Source organism: Brachyhypopomus gauderio, chromosome 3 (genome assembly GCF_052324685.1).
Source record: "Brachyhypopomus gauderio isolate BG-103 chromosome 3, BGAUD_0.2, whole genome shotgun sequence".
Classification (NCBI taxonomy): domain Eukaryota; kingdom Metazoa; phylum Chordata; class Actinopteri; order Gymnotiformes; family Hypopomidae; genus Brachyhypopomus; species Brachyhypopomus gauderio.
The window spans coordinates 37,885,138-37,908,639 of NC_135213.1; the positions used below are offsets into that span (position 1 = coordinate 37,885,138).

General features: G+C 41.5%; 1 protein-coding gene across 2 annotated transcripts; it reads right to left on the reverse strand.

Moving 5' to 3' along the window:
- Positions 1 to 7,607: 7,607 nt before the first annotated feature.
- Positions 7,608 to 20,704, reverse strand: olfm1a (olfactomedin 1a). 2 transcript variants are annotated; one of them, XM_076998114.1, is made up of 6 exons: positions 20,262 to 20,704; positions 15,737 to 15,886; positions 15,327 to 15,482; positions 13,742 to 13,961; positions 10,831 to 10,937; positions 7,608 to 9,155 (listed from the first exon to the last, which is right to left on the reverse strand). In XM_076998114.1, the coding sequence occupies exons 1-6, from the start codon at positions 20,325 to 20,327 to the stop codon at positions 8,487 to 8,489; spliced, it is 1,368 nt and encodes a 455-aa protein (XP_076854229.1). In that variant the 5' UTR covers positions 20,328 to 20,704; the 3' UTR covers positions 7,608 to 8,486. The 2 variants fall into 2 exon arrangements, with proteins under 2 accessions (XP_076854229.1, XP_076854228.1); XM_076998113.1 differs by lacking the exon at positions 20,262 to 20,704 and adding an exon at positions 17,538 to 17,937.
- Positions 20,705 to 23,502: the final 2,798 nt, after the last annotated feature.

Consider the following 23,502-nt stretch of genomic DNA (forward strand, 5'->3'; position numbering starts at 1 on the left):
GATGTCATCAAAACAGCACACTGGTTGGATAGGCCTGCCAGTACCCATGGGCCCTGAAATCTCAGCATGTTACACACAAACATGGTACAGTACTGGGTCATGTTGTGCGACATCACGGGATTCTCCGTGTCCGCTTGACTCTAATGCCTAAGGATAAAGGAGGAATTACTCTTCTGAAAGCTGCATCTGTCGCTTTCCCCAGTCGGAGTGAAGTCGCTGTTTGTGGATATTTCAGCGGCATCGTCACTGACAAATCGTCTGCAAAATACATTAGCAAAAGTGATATAATATCGATGCATACATTACACATTGATTCGCTGGACTTAACTACCACTCTTCCACTGACTGAAGCGCTTTAACGTTTCAACATGTGATGTCAATTCCTCACTCATGAACGCGGACTGCGCATCTTACCGTTAGTGTGATGGAGGGTGCTTATGCATTTTGTTGTCACTTGCACGACTATAGCGATGCATAATAGAACTATACACCGAAAACACGTACAACTCGAACCTGTCCGGTGGTAAATGTCCTGGTAAGAGAAGGATCTCATTTAGTCGATCAAATCTCAAGCAATGTGTGACCACAACATGAATGTAATCAACAAAATGTTTGCATTGAGCTAATCTATTATGTGCATTGAGCTAATTTATTATGACACATTTATATAAAGACATGTTTGTGTGTGTGTGTGTGTGTGTGTGTTTTGAGCAAACTGCAAAAATAGGAGTACATGAAGATGAAGGTGACTTCATGAGCAGGATCTCAAAATGCCACAATTTTTCTATATGAAATGCAAATTTGGGAGATAGAGAGAAAGAAACTGAACAGACTGAGGGGATACACCATATTGATTGATTCTAAGCTATGTGAGGAGCAAATTAAGTCATCAACTCAACGCAACTGGATGTTTTCAGCGTACAACTGGTGTCACAACTGGGATTAGTCAGTCATCTGTCTCTTGGCACGAGACGTTAATATGCATGACCTTATTTACATGTTACTAACGTTTGGCTTTCATCTAGGCTGCAGGTAAATTTATGATAATGTTATGAATAGGAATGAAGCGTTTTGCATGGCGTTTATTCTGGCCCTCTGCAGTCTGCCTTCTTCATTTACACACTGTACCCCTCTGCATAGAGCCCAGTCACTCTTCAGGCGAGATGAACCCTGCACAAACCTTCAGCTCCATTATCTCTCTGAGGGAGAGGAATTAGCCATGCAGCTACGGCCATGAGAGCCAGGAAACACAGTCCTTAATCTGATGCAACCCTGCTGGCCCAAGGAGTGTGTGTGAAGTTTCTGTCCCCTGGCAGCACACTTCATCCTGCCTAGTGGCCAACTGTGCTATGCAGTGCCACACCAGAAGGGGGAGCTGAGTGAGAAACACCCCTCCTCCAAAAAGATACCACTCCACCCCCGACTCATGCCTGTACCCTCGGTGGACACCTTTGAATTCTCTTCATGCCTTTTCCTCTTCAGTATAAAACGTTTTATATGCCCTCTGTGGAGGCAGAAGTCAGGAAGATGTCTGGAAGGATGCGTCATGTGACTGCTGATGTCATCCAAGGAGCCAGGATTAGGCAACTAGTCCACTAATGGCCCATTAGTTCCCATCAATGGGGGCACATTTGACTGAGCAGATGGACACCTGATACCAATGTCTAAATGGGCTCTCTATATCCTTGCCTTCATGGATTATGGGACAGAACTTCCAGAAGTGACAAGGTGACAGCACCGAAAGGTGACACCTGCTAAAGGTGACAGCTCTGAAACTGGTAGTGCTCCTTAGCCTAATCGGGATCCTAAAGGTATCCCCACTAACCAAGCTGCTGAATTTGTGTCTGCAGACTACTGAACATCAGTATGGTGCGTACAGGCACTTCTGACCCTTCAGGGCCTTTGAGGACCTTTCTTTCTTTCATAAATAAAACAAAAACATCAGTCTATTCATATGGATGCTGCTTGGTACATATCCCTTCTAGCGATATATAGAAGGTTCTCAAATGTAAGTCTATTAGCAAAATGACAGGAAAATCTGACCAGTGAAACTGATGATTTTCACTATAGCAGCCTGGCCCCTCTCCATCTTTGTCTATGTATATGTTACCTTAGCCAGCTGACCCAGAAACGGCAACTAAATATGAGACAGAAAGAAAAAGGTTTTTTTTATAGTTTGTGGAAGATGAACTATGAGAGGTCTGACTGGCAAACAGCTGGTCTACAGCGTACATTTGTTTTGTTTTGGCAGTAATTGAAGTCTGTGTGTAATGGGGGGGGGGGGGGGGTCTGCTTCATGCACTTAATACTGCCACTGCTGGAAACATCTGATTTCACCTGATCTATAATTGTGTTTCTAATCCTCAAACAGATGGACGGGCAAAGCGGTGTAACCAGATGCTGAAACAGGAAGTGCTGAAGATGTCTTCTCTTTCTGCCTCCTTCTTCCATACGTCCTGTTTGCCTTCTGTGAGGTGCCCCGATCACCCGTGTGGCTCTGCTTTAAGGAAACCAAACCCTGGGCAGAAGACCATAAGGAGGAGTCCCAGCAGACCCAACACACCACAGACTAGTCAAACCCCAGGAGTTTGAGACTGATGACTGCATCCTCACTCTGGTGCCTTTGGTCAGCTGTAATATCCTGACTACCTGGAAGGGGTCACGTACTGTAGTGGAGTGTGGAGGGAGGGGTGGGGGTGTCCTGTTAGTTATTAACTCCAGCAGACAGGAAAACACAGGCAAGGCAAGGCAGGTTTATTTATATAGCATGCATGCACAGCAGCGATTCAAATGATTTGAATTCAGATATAGAATAAAAATGTGTATTACATCCTGAGATCTATCACCTTAGTGATGAATAAAAAAAGAAATAAAATGATAGATTAAAAAGATAAAACCTGCATAAAAGTAAATCTGATATAAACAAAATAAAAATGCACTGTAAGGCATAAAAGCTAAAAATGTAGTACCATGGGATATGAGGGAATGGTGTTTAACGTGAGTCGAAATCCTGGACAAATAAGGATGTGTTTAGTTACGATATATCTGGGCTCTTCAGATATTCTATGATAGTTGGTTCCATTAAAGCAGCATAATATCTAATGCAGGAAACAAATGTGCTGAAGACTCCAGTTCACCTAGATGTTTACTTTCACAGCCAACCCCCCGAACACCTGATTGTGAGGTTCCTGACGGGCAGGTTGGAAAAAAAACAACCTGGCAAATTATCAGGACACGTAGAAGCAGGTGGAGCAGCTGGTTTGTTTTCCTCTCACCTCAGCCAGACACACATTACTCGACATGACACCCAAACCTCTTCAGAAGAAGCTGTCCAGCTTGTGTTTGCTACTCAGGAGAAGGTGAACATGTAGAACATTCACATCATCAAGGAGACACACCACCCCTGGTCCATCCCCGTAGTAATTTAGCACAAACCTGACAAGGGCATCAATGAGGAGACCCGACAGCCACTAGCAGAAGGAACTTCTGCCCTTCGCGTTGTGTGGAGCACCTGCTCCCCTCCTGTGGTTGACGGATGGACTGATTCTGTGGCTGTGAGGAGAAGCTGTGCACCCCCCCCCCCCCCCCACCCCACCACCCCCCCACAGTGAGCCCTATACTCAGCACAAAATGAAAGTACACTGCGTGGGCAAGGAACTGCTTTCAGTAGGGTGAATGTTTTCAGACCTCATTGATGAGCACGTTCCATGCAAATTGTCCAATAGAGCATTTGCATATTTTACATTTGCATATTTTACATTTCACATATATTCCGTTATTTAAAATGATTTGTAAGAGAGCACGATGTGTTATATGAGAGCTATCTTACCAAGGCTTTTCAGGAAACAAACATTTCTGGCTCTAACTGAACAGCTGGTAATTACTTTACAACATGTAATTCAAGCTTGACAATTAATCACTGTAAGCCATTAATAGCAATTTTAGTCCCATAAATTTTGATTTATCCAACCAAATTCCATTGACACTTAATGAAACAAAAGGGTCAATTACATACATACATACATAAGACATTCAAATTCCAATTCCAAATCAATAAATAAATAAATGTATAAGTAAATAATCTAATTCATTTTTTTTGCAGTTTCAGCTAAAAACCTGTTCTTGTATTTGCAATTAGTGTTACAAATTTATAATTGTATTGCAGCTACAGTAAATAGTAAATCTGCACATGCATGTTCAAATCTAAGATGTTTGTTGCACTGTGATGAAACATCAACATGTGTGTTACGTAAGTCTATTTCTCTGCATATCTTGCTGTGTTAGTGTCTCCATGGTTGCCGTGCCACAAGGGTTCTTATGCAATAGTCAGAAATACACTGTGCTTTCTGCCCAGCTGTTCCATGGTGAGTTGTCATAAAGACATTATATAGACATCAAAGGCATAAACAGGAATATTACAGCGTTTCCAACCCTTTCAAGGGACCACATTATTCCTCTGATTATATGATGGTTTGGTTTCTCCATCAAAGTAGGACACAGTGGCACTGGTTTAGGATACCGCTCAACGTGAGTCCACTGGTTCTCCTTTCATTCACAGAACTACCAAAGCTTGCCTTGTCATATCTTTGAAGCTTTCGGAGTTCATCCTCTTGTGATGTAAAATCCTAAATAATTTCTTCGATCCTGATCTAGAAATAGGCTCTGGGAACCAGGAGCTCTGGAACTCTGCTGGTAATTAATGAATGAGTGGGATCCTTGTGAAAGTGCACAGGACTGGAACATCTCACATCATGTATGCACACAGTATGTAAATGAGAAAGAGTCATCATTACTCATTTCATTTGCACACGTTTTATTTAGTTATACGCCAGCACGTGTTTCGTAGGCCTGGGAGACATCATGGAGTATCAGATGAAAGAAAGCATCGGTTAAACAGGTTTGACTGCAGCTGACACACAACCCTTCTTGAATCCAAGATTGGATGGGAAGAACTTCCCTGTTGATAACTGGCCGGAATTCAAAGCCAGCTAGCCGCTTCGCTGGGGGAGGACAACGCTGTCTTCTGGCCGGACCCACAGAATGACGGGGGGGCGAGGAGTCCTGGGGCGCTGTGAGGCCTCACTGAATCCTGGACCAGGTGCAGTTCTGCGTTGTGTACGGGAGGTATCTCCATCCCCCACCTCAACCCTCTCCTGTATCTCCCATGCCCTGAAGACGGAGTTGGGCGAGGAATCAAGGGGTAAAAATAGCACAGAGCAGATGCTCGACTTTCTGAAAGCCATTATCAGTCAGCGGTGAGGTGATTCTCAGTGGGGACTACGGCAGAGGTGTGTGCACTAACACTTGAAACAACCTGGCACATCACAGGATGGGTGGGAGCACGAATGGTAAAGAAGGTCTGTGCGAATATACAAGGTGTGTGCAAGATAATAACCAAGAACAGTTAGACTCATGTTTGCCATGTATTATTAATTGCAACGGTTCCCTAATTTTGGGATCAATGACTAACACAATGATTGGCATTCACAAGGATGTCGTGTAATCTATTACTCTATTACTCCATTACTTTTCCCTGTTTATTTGATGACTCAGTTCAATAATATTCAGAATTCCGATTCTCAGAAGTTATCTGTAATCTGATAGTTTTGTCTGTTTTCCTTTAAGACAAGATGATCTTTCACACTTCACATGAGTCATTAAAAGCTCACAGGTTCAGTGGTAGTAAGTGTGTACCACGTGTAAAGTGTTATTTGATTTTGACAGTATCTCCAAGATGTGAAAAAGGCATGTGGCAAGAACCTGTGTGGAATCACGACGTTAAAGAAACATGACGGTAATTGTTAAAGCTTAAGATCCTCTTTAATGAGGAAATTACTTTCATGGCTTTTTAGTTCTACTTCTAATAAGTGTGAATTAGAACAAGAATACATTTGTTTTACGTCTGTCAAATCAAAATAAAAGAATGTCTCCATCAATGTATAACATGTTCTTAGGAATTGGTTTGTGATGAAGTAAACAGTGTTTAAATGTTGTTTAAGTGATAAGGAAGACCACGTCAGAACGTCTACATCACAGCTGACTTCATAGCCTGACAAGCAAAGGCCAGAGCTGGATGGAACGTTGTCTGAAAGTGGCATTTTAATGCAGTTAGAGCCAGAGTTAAACCAATTGCAACCATAAAGAGAATGGGGAGAGGATTCAGAGAGAGAGAGAGAGAGAGAGAGAGAGACAGACAGAAAGTACAGAAAGGAAGTGAGCAATACAGGCAGACAGACAGATGTAGGCAGATAGCCAGCCAGACAGACGTGAAACCAGCAGAGATGTGGATGGTCTCCAATGTAAAGAGATAAGTGGAAATGCATTTCCTGTCTGATGGAAACCACAAACATCTCCAGTTGGCCGGACGGTGCAGAGCTTGGAGTTCTAAAATAATCTGAGAATTAATATGTTCTGACTTTAAAAGTGTCCGATAAGATGATATAGTAACTCTGCATTATATGATAATGTTTTTCATGGAAGTTAATTTCACATCTTTGGAGAAAATGTCTATTCTGCAGTTGTGCTTCATGGCCATCTGTACTCATTAGGCAGTGATTTTTAAGTCAACTGCTTGAGTCTAGAGGTCATTGGATTTTAGCCCACATTGTTTCTGAAAAGGAAATAAATTATCCTCTGGTAGATAAGTCTCAGTGATAAAATATTAAAATAAAAACCTGATTTACTAAAAGTGTGCATGTGTTGGTCCAAGATGTTCAGACTGACCTGAAATTTCAAACATTGGAGGAATGCAGAGAAATCTTATAACCTTTGTGAAAGTCAAAGTTAATGTTATTCAGAAGTTACATGTTTAATTAAGAGTGAATCAGGTGTTTGTAAACAAAAAAGGGAGTCGAACAGCATTATGGATGATTATCGTCCATACGGAGAATGTTTTATAGTGAGTGCTTTGCATACTAGCTCATCCTCTGAGTTCTATTTCCACTTGGACCTCAATCTATTATGTAATACCCAGAGAAGCCTGTTAATCCCCAAAGACATTACAACCCCGCTGAAGCAGCACTTTAGCTGATGACTCTTATAAAAGAACTCCCTCTCCCATCAGTGCTTGAATGATCAGAGTACTGGGCATTATTAGACACTGCCCGCCCATGTTGCTAGCGCTACATTTGGACACACACCACACTGTGGTACAGGCAGCCCAGACAATCCAATTTCACCTCGCCTTCGAGAGCATCTCGAGGATAATGAGGCACTTTGTCTTACGAGGCACAACCTGGGTTCATCCTGCTGCTTCCTGATCAGCTGTTTCTATGGAGTCAAACAGATGAGGTCATCACATTCTGGCCCCGTTGCCAGGAGAACGAGTTCTGGCTGGTAATCACGTCCACCTTGGGACAAGTTTCATTTTTTCCCTCTGACTATTTAGGCCGATATCTATGTCTCCTGGGCCCCTGGTGCTGATGAGGGCCACGCTGGAGTCAGATTATCTCCTCGCTTCTTTCTCAGACAAAGAAAGATTTTCATTTTTTCTTACAAAACCTCTATTCTTTGGGATATCTTGTGCTATAGTACAAACACAATTTTTATAATACCAATAGATGATTTATCCACACGAGTTTAACTTTTTTCCACAGTCATGGCACAGGTAAAATAAAGAATGGTTTTATTGATATGACTCACATTGCAGAACAACACATATGCAAGTGCAAACATGTTTGGATTGCCACCAGAAGTCTCTTCTAAACTACAAAGACAGGTGACTTGTCAATTCAAGTCAATTCTGAAATACATCCAAAGTATACATTGCTATCTCATAAATACATTTTGATACATTCTATTGTAATACTTTTTTTGCTGACACAGAGATATGATTTTGATAGTTTCTTTAACTTTTTTTTTTTTACAGAACAAGCTACCAATTAAGAACTTCAAATATAAACACAAGCAAATTAAGAAGAAACAATAAGAAATAAAACAGCAGAAAATGTAGCAAACTCATTGCTAATCTACTCTCCTTCTCAAAGACGTGTGTCATATTACTGTGAAATACATACAACCATGTGAACCTTAGTGCTAAAACGGTCATGCAAGACTGAGAAATTCTAAAACTCATACGATCACAATGAAGTTGTTGTTCACTGTAACAGAGCGCCCCCAACAGTCAGTGCCTTCATTTCTTTAGTTGGTCTTGAAAGTTTATTTTTTTTCATTGCTCGTAATACAAAGGATATGATTAAGTAGATAAACAGTAATGTCTTATCTTTTGCGCCGTTTCTCCCTCCACCTACAGAATATACAAGTGCTCTGCGATACAAAATTCAGAACACAATCAGCTAAAGAAAACGTGAACCGAGTGTCCGGATATTTTAAAAAAGAAAGGCGTAACAATTTGGCACCTGTTAATAACGTTGCCTAATATTACTGCGAATATATTTTGACGTCTTCTTTTATTGAATGATCACTGGTATTACTGTACTCTTTAGCACATCGTCAGATAAAGAAGGTGACTGCGTCAAGCTCGACAGCTACTCAGAGCGGATAAGGTGGAACAGAGTGACATTGTACAGCACCTGGTGTCCATTATTCCAAGCATACAGTGCTCTGTCCTTGGGATTGTAGTCCAGCATAGAGATGTGGGAGTATTTATTCTGGAAAGGGATGTCAATGTACTCATAGGTGGAGGAGTTAGTGTGGAAGGCATAGTAGACCTTTGTTCCTCCAGAGTAGCCGTTGGTGACGTAGAGGGTCCCACAGATCATGAAGGCCTCCCCAGCACTCCTTTTGGGGTGGTTGGTGGTCCAGCTCTTTATGACCTGTAACGTGATTGGGTTGAGCTTGCTGATGACGATGTTCCCTGCGTTTTGATTGGTGGCGTACACAGCCCAAAGCCCTCCCTCGTCCACCATGAGGTCGATGTCGGAATGGCCGCCCCATGAGTAGTGGTAGCGGTTGTTGAAGCCAGCATAATCCAGCTGGCTGGACTTACTAATGGTGGATGTCTTGAAGTCAAATTTAATGATGGTGTGACTCTGAAACTTGTTGAAGTAAATAGAGCCGTTGTACACCACCTGTCCTGTGCCAGACCAAGGATGAGGGAGACGATGAGAAGTAAAGTTATCCGAGTTCATGAAGTCTGCCATGGACTGGTACTCACGAACGAAGCGGTTGTTGTGGTAACCATCCATGTAGTATACCTGATGGTGGAAAGGTAACATGTGACATGCATCACAGCACAGAGACAGACTCAAATCAAAATACAGTACCAGGTACTCAGAAGACATCTCGTACTCTGAAAGCTGAAACCCTGAATGGCCGTTTACTGCAGGACTTCAGGGTTCAAATAGCTGTTAAACACTTTACCTGAGCAATTCATCTCTTCAAGAAGCCCAAACCCTATATTTGAGCTGGAGAGTACAATGCAGTTGCAGTTTGAAGCTGGTAAGGTGGATTAAATTAGTATTTCCTTTGAAATTAAATAAAATAAAAGCTGATTTTCTAATATTTCATTTTTGAGTTCATTACACTTTGAAACCTGTGGGAGAACAGCAGAAGGTGTAGAAACTTAAAATACTTTTTTTATGTCCACAGCCTCGAGCTGAACAACAAAGTTAGCAAAAGCCGATTAGCCAGCTCAAAATAAATAAATAAAAAAGGATGGTGTTCAAAGTCCATGAATTAGCAGAAGAGCAAATGTCCATGTGACGGGGGGCGTAGTGTCCGCAGCCAATGGGAATCAGATTAACAATGCACAGCACTTGAGGGTGAAACCTACGATCTTAATCAGACCTATAATTAAGGGGAGAAGGTGTGTAGAAAATCAACTAACAAACTGGTGATAACGAGGCTAACGAGGGGTTTGTGACGAGGTGGGCGTGTCCCTGGAGCTGCGGGACCGGCGTCCCGTGACACCGAGCTTGCTGTCCCGTGGATTCCAAAACAGTAGCCTTGTGAAACTAATGATGCACACCTCATATGTTTAATTGCCCACTCCATGTGGAATTGCTGAGGGAGATTTTGAGGTTATCATTAGCAGTTAGCTACCTGTACAACTTCTTATACCTGTACTGTGTATTCACATATGACCAGCCAGAGACCATAATTTCCTTGGGGATTAATAAAGTATCTATTATATGCTATTCTATTCTATTCTAATCTATTCTAATCTATTCTCCATCTTCCTCAAGCACCGTGTTAAGTAGCCCTTGATTGGGTTCCTGCCATTGGTGCAGTATCTGTTTTTTACAGCTGGATCCTTCTTCCAGAGAAGTTTAAAAACCGCCTGGCTCACCTCGGGCTATTCCCTTTGAAGTGGAGCCCTAATATATGACAGCACCATGGGTTTGTTGGTTTGTTGCTGACATCTAACCAAGACAGATGTGAAGAATAAAATTTGAAAAATCACAAGAGAAGGTGGAAGAGTTTGAGACTTATGAGACAAACATAGCCTGTAAAAGAGCTATTTGTTCCTAGGATGGATAGAATAAGAAAAAAAAACCCATAAACGGGTACAAAATTGCAGTGCCATTACAGCATTGGAACAGCCGGTTCACCTTTTACTGAGAATGACTGGAACCAAGCTAATAATACCTGCTAAAATTTATGACCACTATATGTGTCTAAACAAAGACTGGTAATTTAATAACAAACAGCCCTGGACTGATTTCAGGCAAATATACTGTAGGGACAAACAGGACTGCTGATACAGTCCAGAAAAGTGCATTTAGTGTCCTAAAAATGCAATGTCAGTACAAACATCAAGGGTATAGTATTCAAAGCTAATACAACTCACCTGCCATTTTATGTCCTTTGTAGAAACAAAGGAGACATTTATAGGGGGTAGGGGGGTGGGGGGTTAGTTAATTAACTTACCCTGGTATCACCATCAGGAGCTAGGGGATCAGTCATCCATGATCCGTATCTTGATCCAGACGTCTTGATAGTGATTGGCTCGCTTATTCCCGTCAGCTTTCCACAAGCTGCGAATAATAAATATAAATGAATATGGATCCTCTGTGATGGAATATTAATGGGTGATCTGGTGATCTGCCTGTTTCCACAATGCAACACCTGCACACAGCATTCTCGTTACAGATTCTGCAGGGATGTCACACCTGAGCAGGTGGAATGCCCAGGCAGAAGTTTTGAGGCGTCAGCAAATGGCTTCCACGATCAATTTTGTCACAATGCCAGACAGATGCAGTCAAGCTCTGCTTGTGTGGACGTTGGCAATGCTGTCAGAGCATGGAATAAGGAATATGGATGTGCTCTTTTTTGTTCTCCTTGTCTCCATAACACACACACACACACACACACACACACACACACACACACACACACACACACACACACACACACACACAAATGAACACCCATGGCCTAGTGTCTTTATTTCACTACTTCATTCATATATATGACTCATGGTTTCATCCATCTTTCCAAAGATGAAAATAAACTCCACTTGTCATTGTTCCTGGTGGTGTTTCTCTCCCCTCCTCCCCCACCTCTGACATCCTACGTGAGCACCAGCTAGTGCAGTCTCCTACCCCACCGTTCCGAGCTCATCTACTGTTTCCTCCTGAGGTATTTTGGTACTCAGCAGTGAAACAGTATCTCACTGCTTTGATTAAATAAAGCCTTATAGCCACATATTCAGATCAATGAACTGTTTTACATTTCACTGGTTTGGCTTTGGGAATTTTACATTAAACTTGTACTGTTGTTTAAGCTTTGTAATCACTGAATGAGGTAAAATATATTGATTTTGTGTAAAATATATGGACTCTACCCTGATACAATGCTGGAATGAGGATCACCTTATACTGCTGTACAACATATATCAGCACTGGGCAGTATAGTATGTACGAGTATTGTACACTATTTCATAGCATAGAGTAGTGTAGTATGGAATGGTTAGTGTAGTAGAATGAACAGATGTGGCATAGATCCTGGCAGAGTTTTACATACCAACACCCACAATCTGCTAATATTGACCTGTGTAATCCCATAATCTCTATGGGATTGGGTGAACACTGATTTACTTTTCTCATTCTCCATCTGGGCTTACTGCAAACATAACCCACTTTCAAACAATCCTCCGTGGAAATTAATATTCAATAAATAATGGTTGGATTGATCGTCCCCGCACAGATGGGTTAGCACTTAGACGCATCTGATGTGTGAATGCTGGCGAGTGGGACTGTTAAATAACAATAATCATCATTTCTGTTTAGTCGCTCCAATAAGAAGCTCCAGCCCACCAAGCTAGCACGTCTGTGGACATGGTACATAATCGCTGATCCTGTCAACGTAAGTACACTACAACATACTTTATGCCAGCCTGACGCCATATCCTTTCATTACTGTAATACTTTACATTTCATTACAGTACATTGCATTACTTTGGTTTCAATTTAATCCTATTTATATGGGTTCACTTTGTCTCCAGGCAGCTCAAGTCTGCATTCATTATTAAAAGTAATTTTAATCTAAACACATAGTTGTATAACATTTTCCAGCCCTTTATACATAATACAAAACAATATTTGATAGCCTCATATTTATATATTTTCACACAATATCAAAATCCAACAATGATATATAATGTTTAAGGGCTATTAAGCGTTTGCTACCATGTGAAGACTATTATATCACTTTCATGTCTATACATTTATGTTCATAGGCCATGAGACACAATTTTAAGGTGCATCAGCCCATTGATTTGGTCTCTGGTTAATCTTTCTCTACAACAATGGACTGTGAGCAGTTCACATACACTGTGGATTACTGTAATCTTTTGGTCCCCAGAACCTTCCGCTACGGTGGTTATCTTTGCCGCTCTGTGTAGCTGCTGACCCATGAGACACGAGTCTGCAGTCCCAATACTGCCAAATCTCCTGTTTCTCCTGTTGGCTGGTGTAAAAAGGACCGAAGCTATTATACTGCTCTAGTTGAGCGAAACAACCCAAATATCTCATTAACTACCGTCTACAACTCAGCTGGGTAGGATAGGCTGTTTTTAGGTTGTTCTCTTCAAAACAGCAAATCTTCTAAGTTCTAAGCACTTCCAACTGGCTTTTAACTGAATCCCCACAATCTTGTATTCACAGAACAGTTTGTGCTAAATATGCGCTGATGTCGTGTCAGCGTCTCATTACACTGGTGTTGACACCAAAGATAATCTGGTTTACCATCATCGGTGCGCGCTCACAGCAATAATGTCATGCCTCCAGAGGACCTTGATTTGTTCATTACGGAGAAGCAAGGCCTGTCAGTCCAGAACGATCAGACTTGCCCCAGGGTGTCAAAAATGACTCTCTCAATAATAGTGTGGGGGAAGATGTGTCAGCAAAACCGCTTCTTCGGTGAAATTCAACCTCCTGTGCTTAAATTAGTCTTTCATTAGATACATCCCTGCATGAAAATTATACCTGCGCTAATGACAACTGGTAAATAAAATATCTATTAAACACTTGGTGCTATATATTCATTAAAACAAGTTTATGATGTGCTAATCGTTAAAAAAAAGTTAATAAAAAAAATCTCTGTTGAACTTACCTTTTTCATATAACATATAATAAGAGTTACTGTCATTAACATTTGTGTGTGTGTGGTTGTGTGTGTGGATATGTGCTTGTGTGTGTGTGTGTATATACGTGTGTGTATGTGTGTGTGTTAAAAAGCTCAGTTATATTCATCCGTATGAATATATCTGACTAACGGGAGCCGCGTTGGGGGCCCCGAGGGATGAGGTGTTTGTGTTAAGTGTTCAGGCTCAGCGTACCTAATTTTTGCATGCACGCACGTAGCCTCTCCTCAAGATCTGACACCCTGCTGTGGAGCTCCTCGTAGTCGTACGCCCCCATCTCCTCCTGCAGTTCGCTTAGCACTGACGTCAGATTCTTGACCTCCTCTTTAAACTGCAATACCAATTTTGCATCGGCCTTGTATTCCTCCAACACTGGTATCATTGGCCTAAGTTCCTCCATTTTCGCCTTTATGGCCTGTAAGGTTAAAATAGGCTTGGTTCAGTAGGCATGCGTGCAACCATTCTGTCCCAACACCTGTCTGGCCCTGCCAAACCCTCTCTGTCTAGCATGAGTGGACCATGTGCCTAACACAGATGTAGCGAATGGCATAAACCACGATAAAACAAGTCCTCAGTACACGAAGAACAATTGGAAAAACTCCTTTATTTTTCAGTGTTTAAAATGCAAGGTCTTAAAGTGATTACATGCTTTGCATCACATACAGCATTGTTTACTCATTCCTCTTTTTCCCCTCCCAAGCCCCTCAGTAATAAAATGTGCATTAACAATACTGAATGAGGAAAGACACGGAGGAGATATCACCATGACATAAAGGCCTGTTCGAGGAATGCTTCTATAGTGGCATGCACAAAAAGAGCATAACATGGAGCTTAAAGGTGCTTATTGGTTCAAAAAACTAAATAGCGCAAATGTTCAGTCGGTCAGCTCAGGATTACAATGGGATTGAACTTGCTCTTCAGCCTCTGCAGCTTTGATATAATTCATAATGTTAACCCTGCAAGCAAGAAGATGAGATACCATTGAATAGCTAACTGGCTAGCCTATCTGAAGAACACACACACAGTGCAGCCAGGTACACGTTTATGCATAACAACACACTGCATTTAACGCAAAATTGGGCAGAGGGTACAACATGCAAGGGCACGCAAGTGCTTCTAATTATAGATGCGAAGATATCTGTGATGGCAACTACAGTGATGACTTAAAATAACTAACATATCAAGCACAACCAGCCAAGCTATAAATATATAAAAACCTGTATTCAGAGTGCATTATAGTCTCATTAAGAATTCATAAAGCTCTGAGACACAGAGGACATCGTGACGTGCCAAATTACTCCTCTACAAACAGACCCGAGACCTATCTCCACCGAACCCGTGAATCACGGTGCGGCTCTACACGGGCTCGTCCTGCATGTCTGGACATGCTGAAGACACGTTGCAACATGCTGCATTCACAGAGCGCGGGCGGAGGTCGTGGGCGGAGGTCAAGGGCGGAGGCTCATGCACACACAGACATGCTCAGAACTGCTGCTATCTGGGTCAAAAACGATGGAGGGGACTTTTCGTGCAAACTGAATTTCATCAGTAGGCTGAACATTTTCTGTCCCTGCCTCTTTTTTTTCATAAACATTATAAATTAACACTGTAATGATCAAATGAATAATAATCAAATAAACATTAGTCAACGTTCTCTGTAAAAGGCAAATTAAGATGGTAAGCAGTGCAGCAAATTAACTCACGGCAAGACTTTGTAAGAGGAAAGTAGAGCTGTTGTATACAGCTGTTGTAAACGAACGAACGAAGATCTTGCTCGTACCTTGTATTGCTTGGCAATATTCTGCTTATGACTTTCCTCCACCTGTTTGAACCGGTTCTCCAAGCCCCGGAGCTGTACCTCCATCCGTTGAACATACTCCAGGTCCTTCTGTGTCCTTTGGTCCAAAGTCTGAATGGACTGGGTCATGTTCTGTACCTGAACGGGTGGCAAAGACAAATTAGCTCAGCATGGGCCGTGAACGTCCTCGGACCATGCGGTGCAAGGGGCCAAGTGCCAAATGTGCAATTATGGTCGAAATATTAATGGAAGTTTAGTTACAGTGTAAGGGAAGGTCAATTTAGTGCAAGAATGTATGTGTGTGTATGTGTGTGTTTTCAGGTGTGTGCACGCGTCCATGTGTACGTCGTGCACGCACATGTGTGTGTCCTGTGTGAGAATGGTAAAGCTACCTTTTCCAGGAGCTGTTTCAGCTGCTTGGTCCTGGCATCCCGTGAGCACATGGTCTGCTGGGGAGCCACTACCGTGCACACACACCGTCCCTCGCTGTCCTGCGCCGAACTGTAAACCTGCCACGACTCCTCAGGGTTCGCAGGAAACACCTGGTCAAAGCACGTCACCAACAGACACACAAGGTGAGCAAAGGGCGTGGCCTAAACTCAGCTTTAGTTTTACGCACGATCCCACCCAACTAAGGAAATTCAATTAACCACAAGACTTGAGCAGGAATCAATGAGTTACACCAACCCAAGGAGCATCTGTGTAGGGGATGCCGTGTCTTATCAATATCGCATCGTCCTTTACTCTAAACTCCTGATATTTCTACGTTTTCCTTTTTATTGGTATATGGCACTACTTTTCTGTGCTCATCTTGAGAAAACAGCAGAACATTTGACTTATTCTATCTTGGGCTCAAATTACGAGCGGCTAATGATACGTCCGCAAACCGAACTGCACGACCTCCAGATTCAAACCGCTGAGACCTGAACATGCATTCAAAGGGTTCACATTCATATACACAGCTGACAGCTTGGTGTGTGTGTGTGTGTGTGTGTGTGTGTGTGTGTGTGTGTGTGTGTGTGTGTGTGTGTGTGTGTGTGTGTGTGTGTGTGTGTGTATGGGGGGGATCTCGGAGCTTTCGTATATCACAAATGTAATCACAATTGTTCATTCTACATAGGCGATTTTCTATAGCTCTGTAATCACATGGCGGGTGTGAATGAGCCATGAGCCATCTGGATGTTGGAACTGAAGGAGACTCTCAGTGTTTAAACCTAATCTCCAAATATGAAATAAATGACGTTACAATTCCCAGTGGGCTGCAAGGAGATGTAACCAGGTTGAAAGCGCATCTCTGAATCAACTGCAGCTGACTGCTGTATATTGACACTCTCGAACCACAATCTCACCATCTACAAGAGTTCAAATGTGGCATTTTTAGGCAAACCTCAAAAATGGTATTTTGTTTCTATTCTCCTTGTAGCGACACTATGGATTTCAGCATTGTTGATGATTGATAAGCAGAAAACAGTGTTCCCATCAGTTATAGTAGTGCTGGGACTGATTAATTTTCTGGCACTGTGAGGCAATCTTTAAAAAAATCATTATTGCTCATTTGGTGGGTTTAGTTTTGTACTTGATAAATATAATCAGAATAAAAATCTCAGGGTGAGAACAGATGTCAAGGCTAGATCACCCAAAGTCAGGAATAACTTAATAATCTCAGGTTCTCAAATTTTTTGCAGTTCAGATAAGACACTAACATGTCTACGTATGATCATCAAATTCTACACAATCATTTAATTCTACATTATCATTTAATTTTACAAGATCATTTAATTCTAGTTTAATACAATTCACATTTACATAAAAAGATCAGGAACTCAGGTCTGTTAAGGCTGGATTTAAGGATTGTTAACAAACAATGTGATTAAAATTAAAGACTATTAGTACATTTAACACCATAATTGGTGGGGCAACCTGTATACAAAATACACTATGACAGCATATTAGTTATATATTAACACATTTGTATTTTAAATGACAACATTTTAAAGTAGGTAATTAAATGGGCTATAGTAACAACAACTATTATTATTATTATTATTAGTAGTAGTAGTATATAATGAAGTTAAAAGCATAAGCGTAAGTTTATCGTAAACACAATAAACAAACAGGTTATCTACACCATCACTGCACTTTGACTACATGGCTACATCGTTTCTCCAGCGCGTAAATAGCGCAGTAACTCACGCCCGTGCTCCGGTCCGGCACACCTGGAGCGGCCGCCATTAGTTTCGTGGTGTTCAGTCCTACAAGAGAGGGCAGCGTTTGCGACATCCAGTTTGTGATCATCGCCATCGTGCTGAGCACAACTCCGATCTTCAGCAAAGGCACCGACATTTCTGCGCTCGCCCTTTGGGTTTCTCCAAATCCGTCATTATACGCATTCTAGGGCAGAATTATTCGGGCAACCTGTGCTGCCGATAAAAGTTTGGATTTGCCTTTGAACGTTTCGGACGGCGTCGCCTCTGACATGACTGGTGCGCATCCCAGTTCTTCACCCTTAATAGTGTCGTATGGATGCGTTTGCCACCGAATATACTTGTTTGGTCTTCTCGCTTGCTTTCGAAAAATGGGAATGGCGAAGACCCGTTAGAGTACCTCGGCGCTCCGGTGGCCCCGCCCACCGCGCGTGTTGGTTAAATATTCATGATAATTGATTAAATATTCATGATCATTGGTTAAATATTCATGAGTGTCTCCGCGCTCCCTTTTGGCTGAGTTCCTATACATTCTTGTAGTCTAGCCTATATGTAGTCTACACTATCACATAAACCGGACATTCTGTAGTTATTAGCTACCTATTATCAGAACATAAGATCGTAAAATCAAATTATTAGAAAGTTACATGATTAGATAGTAATTTTATGTGATATATCATTATGGAGATTATAGTCGTTTAAACAGATCACATGCTGCTAGGATTAGACTAGACTTTCATATTGAAGATGAACAATTGAATTATGCAACTGTGATTTCGATGTCATAATAGTAAACAAAAATATTCAGTAAAAAAATGTTTGTATTATTTATATACGATCCTTCATTGAATATTTCACAGTTTTATAAACATCCTGAATTAATACACAGTGGCATGAATACGACCCAAAATTGATCGCCATGTATATGCGCACTGCGCACATACACACACCACACGCATATTATATATATATTAGAGAGAGAGAGAGAGAGAGAGAGAGAGAGAGAGAGAGAGAGAGAGAGAATACACACACACGCACACACACACACACACACACACACACACACACACACACACACACACACACACACACACACACACACACACACACACACACACATTTCTATGCCAGTTGATAATTCCTCTAGGCGACAGGCAGGATCTACATAATCCAACAGGGGGCAGTGCAGGTTTCTTTATCCTGCTCTCCTACTCTCCTTATAAGGGCATCAGCATCATTTGTAACCTCGATCCCTTAACGCCTCTTAACAATTAAACTAGCCTGGTTTAATCAAAATTGCATAAAATACGATGTAAGCTATTGGTTTTAATAGTGTCTTTTCATTTCAGTTCATGCACTTGGTGATTACGTGAATCCACCAAACAGCTTGTTGCTATTATGTAATAATATCTGTTGTATGCCTAAAACTGGCTGATACTATATTCGTGTTATATTCGTTTACTTTAATATTTCATACGAAAACATAATTAAGATAATTGGCCCTAGTATTTTCTTTCTTTTGTAGGTTCCATATAGTGTCTGTAAAGTGTTTGAACAAGCACAATCTGAGTTTGTTAAACACAATATTAAATGTTAAATTATTCTTTTATAACTTCCAATTGCACAGAACATGTTTTTTTAACTTCTGATGTGGCTTCAGACTCATAATGTGAGCTCATGTCTTGACATCTGGGAAACTTTAATCTAAACTATGTATTTTCTCACTACAGGTGCCAACACTGTCAGTGCATCAATTAGCACCTGGAGATGATTCCCACATTGAAGGTGTTTAGACAGACTCGGTCGCAGAAAATTAATTTGCACATTAATACATGAACAAAACTATAGAATAACCAATTTTTAACATAAAGAATGAAAACTTAAAATGACTTTTCCATTTTGCCGTTTCAGGAGTTTATCATGTGGCATAGACTATAAATTCACATTCAAACACTTGATCTTTGGCATGTACAACATATGTACATGAACTAAAATGAACTACGAGCACTTTTCTGGTGTTTACATGTATGTCACCAATAACAATTAAAGGAATAAGTTTTAAGACAAGTAAACAATGGAAGCATCATTGCTGTAGCTATAATTCAGTATTATTGACCTCCAAAATGTGTCAAATCTGCTGGCCACACACTGTCATCATACAGACAGCAGGGACTCGGAGAATTTATCTGTGTGGTTTTCCTGCTGAGTCAGAGAAATATTAACAACGCACTGAATTTGTAGTTTTTATACAAAGACAAGGATCATTAACCGCACTGAACACTGGGTGAACATTGTCTGAAAAAGAAAATAGGATATTGCATCACGACATCCTAATCATCACTATTTCACTATGTTGACTTAACTTGGTTTTAATACTAAACACATTCTTTTGTTGCTTTGATTTGTTTTCCCAGAAAGCTTTGTGCAGAAAACCACCACGGTGTATGATTGGGGTAAAATGATCATTCTACACTCTTACTTTATTGTCATCGAACGAAAAGTTGTGTAAAAACCCGTGTGGATGAAGAGACGGAGGAATCCGCAGTGATTATTCTGTTAAAATATGCTTACCACATCCTTACAGCTGGCGTACACCCGTAATATACCCAATTATGAGATCTGTAATGGCACAACGGGCGCTTTTTTTCGTGCATATCGGACTAATTAGCTTGCGGTAGTTGGATGGGGAAGAAAATGGCGTTTATAAACCTACTTGGGTGAGTTCTGTGCCCATCAAGACGAGGAGGGTGAGACTCAGAATCTTGCTCGCAGGCTGCATCTTCTGCCTCCCGATGCCACCTGATCCGAGACTATCACATGCAGATTTGCGTTAGTACAACGGGTCCAGCTCTTTTTTTCGGGCACCGTCTTGAATCGTTGGTGGAGCCTTCAGTAACAAAATAAAGGAACAGATGAAATCTGGTTTGCGGTGCCGTCTTTTAGCATATTTATTGCATCTCAGTTTGCCGACGCGTCCTCGACCCTTTGCTTTATTGACTCTGGAGACGATATAAGATAAAAAAGAACGACAGAGCAAGACCAGAGACTAAATATTACTTCATCGCTAGTAAAAGTTGGCTTCTTAATGCAAGCTCGGAAATGTGGGAAGCAAATTTGAGAAAGGAGCATCTATCCGTGGCGCTGGACCGGATGTGACACGAGCAGGGGTGGGAAATTCAAGAGCGGCGGGGCGGGGAAGGTGTGGCGCTACGAGATGGACCGCGCGGTCTTGTGCGTACCGGAGCTCCATTCCAATTATTACAATTTCGCATAATTGCACGATAACCGCGAGTACCCGCAGTTTTTTTTTATTTAACAACATTGGGTTAATCTGTAGATGTGACACGAGGAACGCCCGGTTGCTATGGCGACTGCATCCTTACTCCTCGTCTCCTCCTTGATTTGTGGACGAAGAAGTGGTTTCATTATTCTATTCTATTATTCTATAGTGGGTCATCGGGACAAATAGACAGAAAGAGACAAGCAGGGAGATTTCCTGCTTAAATTCTAATTATTCAGTTGATATGTCCTTATTGCACATTCTACCTACACCATCTTCCATTTATTTATATTCTTAACTAGGAGCTAAAGTTTTTAGGGTTTCTTCATTTTTCTTAATTTTCTTCATTTACATTTAAGTACAGACCCATCGCTCCATGACATCGTCTGCATGGTTATTACAATGTCTGCTTAATTGCCACCTTGTCAGACATTTTGTGTTTTAAAGTATTAGTAATTGACCATTAAAATCCCGAGGCTTCTGAGAGCCAAACCGTTCCCCACTTGCTGGAGATTCTTTTGCTTGGTCCAAATGTCATCACTATTTCACTTAAGACAGTCTGAAGACTCACAGACGAGTGAAATGATGTGCCAACTCTTGTGCATAGTGATAGCTCCTGGCTTTAAAGGTCAAATGGAGCTTATTCATTTTAAAACACTTTACAAATACAGGGTGAATTTACAGCATGAAAACAAGCCTGTAATGGTGAACGTTACAACTGACATTTGTATCAGCCAGTGATCACGGCCTAGTTTTGCACCAGCAGCACCTAAATCTCTTTTATCTGGGACAGAGTTATTGTGCAGTATGTCACAAAAAGGTGTTTTATTTTTACTAGTTTTGTAATGAATGCGTAAGCAGCAATCTTCACGATGGAGCCCTTGAGAAATATAAGATAAGTATGCTCTACTTTCTCCACGGTGCATCTCGCCTGCTTTGTTGAACACCACTGATCTCAGATCAGTGGAGGGAAACAACACTGGAGCAGTGTGCTGTTTAATCATCCCCCAGCGCTGAGATGCTCACAGCCAAACCCTGACAGAATTAGAACATGGTATTGTGACGACTATTTAAATGTTACACTGAGCCATTATTGCTTAAAAAAACTCATTTTAATTGAAAGAAGAAAATAAACAAGAAAGGGTTAATAAAGTTTGTTTGTTCAAGGTCTGGAGATTAGTGGAAATGCATCACAGGTGCTTCAAAAGGAAAAGCACTGAACCGCACGGGGTGATTACAATCTGCCCTTTTAGGGCCACCTGCTTGGTAACACATTCATTCCTCACACTCTGTCTTTCTGCTGCCCACACAATGAAGCCCTCATATTCTAGCTCATCAAGGTGTCCGTGCGTGTCAGAACACCCGTGTCTCAGCCTCCCGATCTTCCCCATGTTCATTCATTTTTTATGACTGAAATAATGAGGTGGGATTGCTTCAGACGAAACGACGACAAAGGCAGTGAAGTAGTTCTGCGCTGACACGGTGACAATCCCCACTTGAAGCCCAGGGCAATCGCTACAAATGAAAAGCAACACAGCAATGTGCCATGAAAGGAAACGTCGTTATCTCAATTATCTTAATCAACAGCATTCAGCGGTCATCCCTGCTAGCGTCCGGTGGCACAAGCCCTGTGCATCATTAGGGGTAGAGCACTGCAGAACGCTGCCAATATGTGCTGGCCTCTACAAGCCTTTGATGTGGGGTTTTCATCAATAAAGTGCACAAATCTAATGCGATCAGGCTTTTCTCTGTGTGTGTGTGTGTGTGTGTGCTTTGATTCATTATACACTCATCCATGACTGGAAATGGGTGTGTTTAATATCGTCATTGAACACTGGATTCTGTATTTGATAATGGGATCCATGGCAACTATGAAAGAGGTTAAAAACTGCTTATGTTTAATCTGAAATTCAGGTTTGTAATTTGATGCGGCGAACATCTGTCAGATTACTTTAGCTACACTAATGTAGTGTGTGTACTGCAGCATATTCTGAAATTAAACACCTCCCTCAAGTAATGGCAGGTGTCAGATATGTTAGTTCCCTGTCTCTAGGGCTGCAAGCGAAAATGATGAAGGCACCGTCGTCACAGTGACATCAGTAGGTGAGCAGCCCGGAACAGATGATGAACACTTGCGTTCCCTCGTGCTCAACAGCAGAGAAGCGTGAGGTCGTCACAGAATCAGACGCAACCACAGCCTTCACGGCTTCGACACGTCATTCATAGACACCACAAAACAGCGGCATGTCTGTTTTTTTTTTCCAACAGACCAGCTTTACCTCACCACACACGGGTTGCTTTTGTTCTCGAAAGTTAGACAAGTTCCTGACACGTCCTAGAACTCTTTATGTCAAGAGATTTTCCTGAATTCTGTTTGTGTTAGTTGGTCAAATACCTACAGGAAGCAGGAAGCCATATATGCAGTTCTAGAGTTACACAATATTCATTCTCCTGCTCACTCCTAATAACTAGTTTGAGAGATCCATGTTTTCACTGCAGTGCACAGAAAATGTAGAACATTTATAATGTTTTTAAAGGAACGGTGTGCTGCTTTGGTGTGTTCCATCTTCTGCTCACAAGTGATCCATTTATCAAAAAGTCTTTATATAGTATTAAAAAAACTCTTAGTCCAAAGGAAGAAATTTTCATATCATTTCTTAACAGTGCAGTGCTA